Below are 11758 nucleotides of genomic sequence, written 5' to 3'. Positions count from 1 at the left end.
TCCTAAGCACGCCTACTGGGCCTACCTGTCCTCTTCTGCCCAGTGGGCCTACTGGGCCTTTGCGGGCTTGCATCCTGGCCCAACTAAAGGTTGTGTTCCTAGTCGTATGCAGGCCGCTTTGGCCCAGTAGGCGGGCTTTTTTATTTTCTTAATTTTTTTGCTTTATTTATTTTTGAGTTGTTTTTTGCTGTATTTAGAGTTTCTTTGTGAATATTTTTGCTTTAGGTACAAAAAATTACAAACTTTCTGTTAGTGCCGGTAGTTTTCAAATTTGAATAGTTTAAATTTTGAATTATTTGAAATATGTGTGAGTTTGTGAATAACTTAAGTTTGAAAAAAGTTTTTTCAGTGATTCTTTTTTCTTATGTTTACTATTAGTATGTTTTATCATTATATTCAATTTGGTAATGCTTAGGTTATTTAAAAAATGAAATGCCTTTATAACAGTTCAGTTTTCATCGGAAACCCTGATACTTCGAAAGAGATTGTCCATTTTGTACACGAAGTGCATCCAGTTTTTGCCGTAACCCTCTCTACTTTTTTGCACATGCTATTTGTATGAAGTTATGATACCATGACAACTTTCAACCTTTTCTGAGTTCATTTGAAATGCTTTTCAATTTCAGGGTCATTTAGCTGGAAAAAATCAGTAAATGCATGAAAAGAATTTGTTTGTACATAAAATTTCTTCGCGTTTCAAATGCCAAAACACATAACTACCCTAACTATTACAGACATTCCCTCCTGGGTGTGAAACACAGAAGAAAGTGATGATAGTGAAGCCGATCACATCCCAAATCTTTTGGTGTGAAACTTTTTCTTCGCGTGTGTCCCTTTGCGCCGTAGCCATGGAAAATCTTCATCATTTAACTGGATGCTCGGGTCAATATTCACTGTGAATGGAGCAATTTCATCAAACTTTTCATAATTTTCTGACATGTCTGTCTTGTCATCCACTCCCACGATGTTTCTTTTCCCTGAAAGAACTATGTGGCGCTTTGGCTCGTCGTATGATCCATTCGCTTCCTTATCTTTTCTTTTTCTCGGCCTGGTAGACATGTCTTTCACATAAAAAACATGCGCCACATCATTGGCTAGGACGAATGGTTTGTCTGCATACGCAAGATTGTTGAGATCCACTATTGTCATTCCGTACTGCGGGTCTTCCGTTACCCCGCCTCGTGTCATATTGACCCATTTGCACCGAAACAAAGGGACCTTCAAATCACCTGATCCATAGTTAAGTTCCCATATGTCCTCTATGTAACCATAATATGTTTCCTTTCCCGTGTTGGTTGTTGCATCAAAGCGGACACCACTATTTTGGTTGGTGCTCTTCTTATCTTGGGCGATCGTGTAAAATGTATTCCCATTTATCTGGTACCCTTTGAAAGTCATTATATTCGAAGATGGTAACTGGGACAGCGAGTACAGGTCATTTTGAATATCGCCATCATTCAGGGCACGTTTCTGCAACTAACCGACGAAAGTCCTCGTTTGTTCGCGTGTAATCCAGTCGTCAGACTTCTCCGGGTGTTTGGAGTGTAGAAAATTCTTGTGTTCCTCCATATATGGAGCCACCAAGGCGGAATTCTGTAGAACCGTGTAGTGTGCTTCAGTGAGAGAATGCCCGTCCATACATATTATTTGATTTCCTCCTAGCGTGCCTTTTCCTTCCAGTCTGCCCTTATGCCGCGATTCAGGAACACCAATCGGCTTAAGGTCAGGAATAAAGTCAATACAAAACTCAATGACCTCCTCATTTTCATGGCCCTTCGAGATGCTTCCTTCTGGCCTAGCACGGTTATGAACATATTTCTTCAAGACTCCCATGAACCTTTCAAAGGGGAACATATTGTGTAGAAATACAGGACCCAAAACGTTAATCTCTTCGCAAAGGTGAACTAGGACGTGCGTCATGATGTTGAAGAAGGATGGTGGGAACACCAACTCGAAACTGACAAGACATTGCACCAAATCATTCTGTAACCTTGGTATGATTTCTGGATCGATTACCTTCTGAGAGATTGCATTAAGGAATGCACATAGCTTCATAATGGCTAATCGAACGTTTTCCAATAGAAGCCCCCTCAATGCAACCGGAAGGAGTTGCGTCATAATCACGTGGCAGTCATGAGACTTTAGGTTCTGGAACTTTTTCTCTGTCATATTTATTATTCCCTTTATATTCGACGAGAAGCCAGACGGTACCTTCATGCTAAGCAGGCATTCGAAGAAGATTTCCTTCTCTTCTTTGGTAAGAGCATAGCTGGCCTGACCCTGATGTATGCCGTCTTTTCCGTGCATACGTTGCTGGTCCTCCCGTGCCTCTGGTGTATCTTTTGTCTTCCCATACACGCCCAAAAAGCCAAGTAGGGTCACGCAAAGATTCTTCGTCATGTGCATCACGTCGATTGCGGAGCGGACGTCTAGGTCTTTCCAATATGGCAGGTCCCAAAATATAGATTTCTTCTTCTTCATGGGTGCGCGTCCGTCAGCGTCCTTCGGAACAGGTTGTCCGCCAGGACCCTTTCCAAAGATTACCTTCAAATCCTTGACCATATCATGTACATCAGCACCAGTACAGTGGCGAGGCTTCGTCTGGTGATCCGCCTCACCTTTGAAATGCTTGCCTTTCTTTCTTACGGGATGCCTTGTTGGAAGAAATCAACGATGTCCCAGGTACACATTCTTCCTACAACTATCCAAATATATACTGTTGGTATCATCCAAACAGTGTGTGCATCCGCGGTATCCCTTGTTTGTCTGTCCTGAAAGGTTACTGAGAGCAGGCCAATCATTTATGGTCACGAACAGCAACGCCTTTAGGTCAAATTGTTCGTGTCCATCCTCATCCCACGCACGTACATCCGTTCCATTCCACAGCTGTAATAGTTCTTCAACTAATGGCCTTAGGTACACATCAATGTCGTTGTCGGGTTGCTTAGGGCCTTGGATGAGCACTGGCATCTTAATGAACTTCCGCTTCATGCACAACCAAGGAGGAAGGTTATACAAACATAGAGTCACAGGCCACGTGCTATGGTTGCTGCTCTGCTCCCCAAAAGGATTAATGCCATCTGCGCTTAGACCAAACCATACGTTCCTTGGGTCACCTGCAAACTCCTCCCAGTACTTTCTCTCGATTTTTCTCCACTGCGAACCGTCAGCGCGTACTCTCAACTTTCCGTCTTCCTTACGGTCTTCTGCGTGCCACCGCATCGCCTTCGCATGCTCTTTGTTTTGGAACAAACGTTTCAACCGTGGTATTATAGGAGCATACCACATCACCTTGGTAGGAATCTTCTTCCTAGGGTGCTCGCCCTCGACATCACCAGGGTCATCGCGACTGATCTTATAACGCAATGCACCACATACCGGGCAAGCGTTCAAATCCTCGTACTCACCGTAGTAGAGGATGCAGTCATTAGGGCATGCATATATCTTTTGCACCTCTAACCCTAGAGGGCAGACAACCTTCTTTGCTTCATATGTACTCTCGGGCAATTCGTTGTCCTTTGGAAGCATATTCTTTATCATTACCAGCAACTTTCCAAATCCATTGTCAGATACACTATTCTCTGCCTTCCATTGCAGCAATTCAAGTGTGGTGCCCAACTTTTTTTTGTCAGCTTCGCAATTCGGGTACAACAATTTCTTGTGATCCTCTAACATGCGCTGCAACTTCGTCCTCTCCAGATCACTTGCGCAGTTTCTCTTTGCATCGGCAATGGCCTGACCTAGATCATCAGCGGGCTCATCTGATGCCTCTTCTTCAGCTTCTTCCCGCATTGCCGGCTCAGCTTCTTCCCCCATTGTTGTATCATCGTATTCAGGGAACCCATAGCCAGGATAGCCGTCGTCATCCTCTTCTTCTTCATTGTCTTCCATCATAACCCCTATTTCTCCGTGCTTGGTCCAAACATTATAGTGGGGCATGAAACCGGACTTAAATAGGTGGACGTGAATGGTTTTTGACGTAGAGTAACTGTGACCATTCTTACAGCCAGCACATGGACAAGGCATAAAACCATCCGCCCGCTTGTTTGGCTCAGCGGCCCGCAGAAAATTATGCACGCCATTAATGAGCTCGGGAGAGCATCGGTCATCATACATCCATTATCGGCTCATCTTCATTACACAACACCGAATAGACCAAATTAATACAAGTTCATACATAAAGTTCATACATAAAGTTCATACATAAAGTTCATATACAACACTTAATTAAATGCAACATACAAATAACTCTCTAGCTAAAGAATTTAAATGCAATAACAAATGCGATGAAGCTCGCAACTAAGGTAACAATTGATCCAACAGCATAATGATACCAAGCCACACTATCAATGGCATATTTTCTAATCTTTCTAATCTTCAACCTCATTTTCTCCATCTTGATCTTGTGATCATCGACGACATCGGCAACATGCAACTCCAATTCCATCTTCTCCCCCTCAATTCTTTTCAATTTTTCTTTCAAATACTCGTTTTCTCTTTCAACTAAATTTAACCACTCGACAATAGGGTCGGTTGGAATTTCCGGTTCACATACCTCCTAGATAAAAATATCTATGTCAACTTGATGGGCATAATTTGTCATAAACATGAAATGCAACAACTAGTTTTAAAAGAGAATATACCACATCCGAATCATAACAAGGACGAGGGCCGACGGGGACGGATATCAAAACCATGGCACTATGTATAACAAACAACGTACGGGTAAGATAATTATATGAGTAACTATATATCTAAATTACACAAACATCAATTTGGTAATGTAAAACATTCATGAACAAGAGCCTACCACAAGGTGGTGCCGGCGACGGGACGGTGCGGGCGATCGATGGTGGTTACGACGGAGATTTAGAAGGCACTAAGTAAACCACACCTACATATGCAAACTAAGTGTTATTTTTGACCTCAAATTGCATATAAATCAAATACTAGCAAATATAATTCCTCCCAAATTAATCACTATACAAAGCATTGCAAGAGCTAATCTAGCAATGAGAGTTGAAAGGACAAAGTTGCTAACCTTTGTGATCATTTGAATGGATGGGGGCCTTCAAATCTTGACAAATTTTGGGCAAAATTTGTGAGGAGCTCGAGGAAGAGAGGGGAAGAACAGAGGAAGTGAGGGGAAAGGGGAAGAACAGAGTGGCTCGGGTGGACGAAGGGTTTATGTACGTCAACCTTTAGTACCGGTTCGTGTCACGAACCGGTACTAAAAGTGCTGGAGGGGCCCCAGACTGACAACACCCTGCCACCACTCTCTTTAGTACCGGTTCGTGGCACGAACCGGTGCTAAAGGTTCTCCACGAACCGGTACTAATGAGAATGGCCGGCTAGCCGTTGGAACCGGCACTAATGGACACATTAGTGCAGGCTCAAAATCAAACCGGCACTAATGTGTCTCATATTAGATCCTTTTTCTACTAGTGGACGCGAGGTCTCGCACCCCCTCTCCCCACTCTTCTCCGCACTTCCTCGTCGAATCGGTCTCTGAAGTGCCCGAGGATCTGCTCGATCTCGGCATGTTCGCTGGCCAACCCAGTGCTAGGCGTGGACGAAGGCCGACGCGGAGGCATGGGACTCGTCTCCACCAGATCAGCAGCCGTGGCAATCGTGCATCCGAAGCTCCGCGGCCCGGCTCCGTGCCTTCCTCTCCGTCTCGCTCACCCGGCGCTTGGAGCGTCTGCTCGTCGTCGGCTCCCACCGCCCTATGTGTGCGGCTGTGTTGTGCCCTGCCCTGCCCAGGTGCAGCAGTAGTGCCGCGGTGGCTGGTCCCCTGCAACTGCAAGCTGCGCCGGTTGATGATCTATTCCCCACTCCATCTTTCATATATTCTTAGTTCTGATTTGAGGTACTCCCCGTTCCCCACTTTTGCTAATTCCTTTTTTTGTGAAACACTTTTTGCTGATTCCTAGTTGCTATTCATCACTGTACAGTACATATGTAGCTCTGTATCTTAGGTTTAAGCATGAGAGTCGCTTTAGAATCGGGGAGGAAAAAAATAGAAGTTGGAGTAAGCTGTTCGATTAGACGTTCTTAACTTTGTTGCAACAACTGTTATGAGTGGAGATTCTAGTTAGTTAATATTCTTGAGGCAACCATGCTGTCATAAAGTTGATTGATTGGTGGATTTGAATTCTGGGTGGCTAGGGGCATTGTCAGGAGCTAGGGACCAAGACAGATGAGGTTGATTTGGCTTGATCCTGCCAAAGAAATTTACTTCTTGTGAAAAGACGGAAGCATGTTTTTAGAAAGTTTATGGTTAACTTTCCAAATCCGAGATTGATAGCAAAGCAAAGAGACAGGTTAAAGAATGAATAATTGATATAGCACAACCTCCTAGATGTATTTCTTCTTGTCCCGGACTCCCGGTTATAACATCAGTGCTTTTGCAGGCATACAAGGAATGGATATTGAAGACCATGAAAGAGTCGTCTAATTTGTTCCATCATAAATTTTTGGAACTCTGGAACAAACAGAAAAATGTGAATGGGGAGGCATACCTGCCTGCCATATACATCAACCCGAAGCTTTTGAGCGTTGTACAGAAGAAGTTCTTGATAGTTTTACTTCATGATAGTCTTGGATTTTGTTCGGTCAGAATGATCAGGTACTTACTCACTTAATTTCCGAATATACCAGTTATTTGTTGAATGTATTGGTTCGACTCGGTGATACATCGAAGCTTCTCTTTACCTGAAATGACTTAAGGGTGTATTAAGGTAGTCCAATGCATGGGTTTCATATTTCAGTTCTTATATGTCATCCTGTTTTCATAATGCTATGCAGTTAAAAATAAGAATAAATAGCTTACAAAATGCACCTTGTTAAGAGCTCAAAATCACATTTGGCTCAGAAGACCAGCATTTATGATTGCAACACCAAAAAATGATCAAATGTGCTTCGGGAATGCTATGCAGGGAAAAAAAGCACAATAGCATACCAAATGTACTCTGCTAAGACTCTGCACATATTCTCGTGCCTTAAGCATGATTGCGTGACTTCGGACTTTGACTAAAATTACTCAACTTTCGTTGCCTATACTTGCTCTTCTCCGTACAGGAGAGTTTTTGGAATTGCATGTACGGACAAGAATGTATGACTGTACTGTCCAAAAAAATGTGTACGACAAAGTATGTGTGACTGTACGGTACACTTTGGCTATCTTAAAACCTGTTTTAATCTGGTCCTGACATAGTACTTTTTAGGTCTTAGTTTGGCGTTTACCAGTAAACCTACATTTACACTCTGCATAACATGTTTATGTAATTACACTGTGTAAGTGTTTGACTGGTCTCACATCAAAGCATAGTTTGAGACATTTCACTGATGAGCACATACATATATATAAAGTTTGCACATAATCTGTTCAAACCGGGAGGGATACGGGGATTTTTTTTTAGATGAGGACAAACCTGCTTGCAAATCCTAGCTCTGCCATTGATTCTACCTGAATGTACTTTAGTAGATCTTCTCTTGTAAAATCCAAACTGTTTCCGAGCCTATACGTTTACTTTCCTATTTTTGTTTATCATGCAATACTTATCCTGCAGCCATCTAATATGAAAATTTTATAATAGAAGATGACCTCATTTATATACAGAAAAATGAAAATTGTTGTAACATTTAGAGCATTCCACTTACCGGATTTTAGTTCCATGTGCTTGGATGCATAGTTGATAAATCATCCAGTCTTTTAGCTGTGGCACCAACAAATGAAAAAGTATTAGCATCACAAGCCACAAATAAAAAGAAAAACAATCTTATTTGAGAAGATGGGGTGGTAGGACTAACTACAAACCGTAGAAGTGCTTTTGGAACGTCCACTCATATCTGCCTTGATGAGAGATTCAGGATAGGACCAACTACAATACCGCTCTCTATCCCTTTGCCTTTTTATTTATTTAGGCTCTGCAATTCATGACACAGTTTAGCAGTTGAGCAACAATCCAGTGACTGCACCACCTGCACATGTTATGTTCTGCAGTTGTGTGACTGCCGATTGTCCGGTAGCCGGCACCTGTGTTACAATGTTACTGCCATCAAGGACAGCAGCAATATGCTTATTTTGCTCGCGGGTTGGACGTTGTCGGTTTAGAATGTCCTCTCTATTTTGTGCGTACCACTCCCTTTCCATCTAATTCTTTATCTCATTACGGTCTGCACGTTTGAAGAACAGATCATAGATCATTATATAGCAATAAAACTGGGCCATATATCATGAAGTTGATCATCATTACCTTGTGATACAGCCAGCTGGGTCTGTGCCCCATTGATCTCGGCTGCGGCAATTTTCTTCTGTTTATAGACCTCACACCGTCTCTTATTAATCTCATCCCTATTTTGTGCATACTGCTCTCTATCCCTCTACCATTTTTACTTCTTTAGGGTCTGCAATCAATGACACAATTCCATATTTGAGCAACAAAACTGAATCGGGTGCTTGGGTACTGATCATGACCCAAGTATTGGGTGTTGCTTATATGCTGGCACGGGGTGAGCGTCCCGTCGGGAGTGGTCGGGACCATACATTGTCCTTTAACCCTGTGAATGTCAAGAATGTTATAATACAACTGTCAGAAGGAATAATGCAACATGATGTAGTAGTTGGTAATACCATTCATCTAGGTCTCTTTCTGGGTGTGTCTTTATTTGTGTTCATATTACTTGTAACTAAAGCATTGGACGATCCATATGCAGATTGGCAAGGCTTTTAGGTGAGGTCAGTTACATACTGAAGAGCATGCACCTGTGTTGGTGACGAGCTCGTCAGCGCGGCCGTGGACGAGCGCCTCGGCGGCTGCATCTGTGATGGAGAAGAGCTCGTCGTTGTGGCCATCGTCAGGTGACTCGGCGGTTGCACTTGTGCTGGCGAAGAGCTCGTCGTCGCGGTCGTTGTCCGGTGCCTCGACGTCTGCGCAGGGCAGCGAGCAGCGATGGCGCATGTCAAGCCGGACGCCTGGATTGATTCCCCCCTAATTTAGCAGATTTCTTTCCGTATAGTCGAGCAAGTCCATGCGAATTGGACGTGCTGTTTCCTTGTGCGGGCGTGGGATCCGTACTAAAGTGGTGTGTTGTGCGACGGCTTCTTTGCGTGAGGTAGATCGTGGGAGAAGTAGGACGTGGGCGTCTGCCCTGGCAGAACATTTAATCCTGAGTGTTGATTGGTGTGGCAGACCTTTGATGTAATATAGAACGTTGGATGTGATTTAGTGAGATTGATCAAACGTCTCTGGTGCTTCTGTGTACACTTGGTGGTGTGACTTTAGGAGAATTCATGTTTGCTCTTCTAATAGTAGTATAGACTAGCAGCGTATGCGCGCTTGCCGCGGCTCTTAGTGCCTCTTTCATAATTATTTTTGTTTTCTGGTGTTTAGATAATGTTGTTGCTATTATTTTAAGTGGAGCGATAGCTCTTAAGGTTGGGATCTGATCGCACGAGGCGATCAGGAGGCAACGAGGCCCTTGCGCGCCGCCGGTGACGCCCCCGGTTCCCTCTCTCTCCGTCGGTCGCTCCGGCGGCGGGAAGGAGGGGGAACCTCGGGTCTGTTCGCTAGGTGGGCGTGTGGTAGGGTTAGGGTTGAGGGAGACGCTGCCGAGGCCGTTGCGGTGGTGTCGCGTTGGAATAAGTTTCTCCGGGCTCCGTTCGCGGTCAGACGAGGCTTTTGCCTTCGTCTAGGAGCTAGCGAGGTTGGGGATCCCCGGATCTCGTCGAGGTCGCGGGCTATGGTGGCTGGAGGTCCATCAGCACTGGTCGTTTGGGTTCTCAGTTTGGCGATGGATGCAGGGAGACGAAGACCCTTCTTCTTCCTTGTTGGTATGATTTGCTGCTGTTGTTCTTCTTCTTCCTCTGCACTGATGCTGGTGGGAGATCCTGCTTTGTCCGGGCGGATGGCCCGGCCGCGGTGCTGGACCGGTCGGATGACTCGAGTTCTCTTCCTTCCGGAAGGGACACTTTTCGCGGTACTCAAAGTCAAAGATGGCGACGGCTGTTGCAGGTGTGTTGGATTGATGTCCATGCCCTCTCAGCGCTGGTGTCAAGAAAGGAGGAAGCAGCATGGCGGCGATTGTCCCGTGGTTGAAGATGATGACCTGCTTGCGACTGGTTGCAGATCCTTCTGCTGCAGGGGTCTTCTCTCAAGATTCAGGGATGATGACCCAGGGCTCCGGAGATCTTCTTGTGTTATGATTGTTTTAGGATACTCTAGGTATTCATGGTCCTTTGTGTTTGCGTTTCAGTGTGCTTGTAAGGGTCAACTTCGTTGTACTGATTCGTGATATGAATGAAAAACTTCTCAAAAAAAGTTGCTCCGGTGTTCCCCATATTGATAGAACACGTACCAACCGCATACAAAAAATAAAGACCTGGGCAACAGAGGAACAAAGAAAGGGATCCAACGAATAAACACGGAGAAACAAGTGAGACAAATAGTGGAGAACGGACGTTTTGCCGTCGACGATGGTACTTGTCAATGCAGGCCCGAGCGAGGAGCGTGTTTCGTGGACCCTTACAAATATGGCCTAGGCTGAATCTATACCCGATATTATGATAGTAGCATATATGAAAATCACTAATTAAGGTACCTCTTGCAAAGGTCACTTTCATCTTTTCGGATTGCGACAAGTGACGCACTGCATGTGCTTCACTTGTCGCAATCTGAGAATTTTTCTTTTCTTTGTAGATTCATTTATTCAAAATATATTATGTTTTCAACTAAGCGTCCAAATCGCGAGCCATTTTCACCGCCAGATTTCTCCCGTCGATGAACTTTTTTCAGAAAAAAACCAGAAGAACAAAAACGAATCGAAGCACGATCTTTTTTCCTTTCCGAGAGGCACAGGCGCACAGTTGTGCCTCTCCTGAAAACAAATCTGTGCCTCCAAACGAAGCAAATTTGTGCCTCACGCGAAAGAAAAATATGTGTTTATTTCGTTTCCATGAAGCACAGCCGTGCCTCTCGCGTAAGCAAATTTTATACCTCCACAAGAAGCAAATGTGTGCCTCTCGCGGAAGGAAAAAACACGTTTTTTTTATTCCGAGATGGACAGTTGTTCCTCTCACAGAAGCAAACCTGTTCCTCGACAAGAAGCAAATTGCCTCTCACGAAAGAAAAAAAAAGAGTTTTGTTTCTCTTTTCTGAGAGGCACAGCTCTGCGTCCCGCAGAAACAAACGTGTACCTCCATGAGAAGCAAATATGTGTTCCTTTCCGAGAGGCACACCTCTCGTGGAAGCAAACATGTGTCTTCACAAGAAGCAAATATGTGATTCTTGCAGAAGAATGTTTTTAGTTCATTTTTGTTTTTCATTCACCCAAAAATTATTTTTGTTTCACTGAGCCTGGTGGACACATTCTGATCATCATTTGTATTGTAAAACAGTAAAACAAAGCTAGCTACAAGCCTCCACAGCGATTTAGATCACTCAGCCGTCGAATCATGTGTATGGACGCGCAGGATTTGCTTCAGTCGCGTCGTCACGCACGTAAGAATCACCGTATTGTGGGTTGCTGCTCCACAGAATCTCTACTCCTAATGTCTCAGTTGGTAGGTCGCGTTCCGGGTTTTATTTTCGTCCCACCATTTTCGTCCCACCATTTTCGTCTGATTTTTTTCGTTTGTTTTTTTTCACCGGTTTTTTCGTCCCCTCCCACCCCCTGCCCACCCCACCGGCCTCCCTCCCTCCCTCGAACCCTAGCTTCCCCTCGTCTCCCTGCCTCCAGCCGCACTCGCCGCCGGACC

General features: G+C 44.4%; 1 protein-coding gene across 1 annotated transcript in view; it reads left to right on the top strand.

Annotated features, from left to right (window-relative positions):
- The first annotated feature begins 10956 nt into the window (after positions 1–10956).
- The window catches only part of LOC123115271 (dihydroanticapsin 7-dehydrogenase), a 5921-nt gene continuing 5119 nt past the window's right edge, over positions 10957–11758 (top strand). Inside the window, exon 1 of the mRNA XM_044536471.1 lies at positions 10957–10980. Within this exon, the coding sequence (XP_044392406.1) occupies positions 10957–10980 (24 nt within the window). The remainder of the gene's footprint in view (positions 10981–11758) is intronic.

The sequence above is a fragment of the Triticum aestivum genome, chromosome 5B (assembly GCF_018294505.1).
Source record: "Triticum aestivum cultivar Chinese Spring chromosome 5B, IWGSC CS RefSeq v2.1, whole genome shotgun sequence".
NCBI lineage: Eukaryota > Viridiplantae > Streptophyta > Magnoliopsida > Poales > Poaceae > Triticum > Triticum aestivum.
Note: the sequence above shows the minus strand (reverse complement) of the source record. Positions and strands in the feature narration are given on the sequence as shown.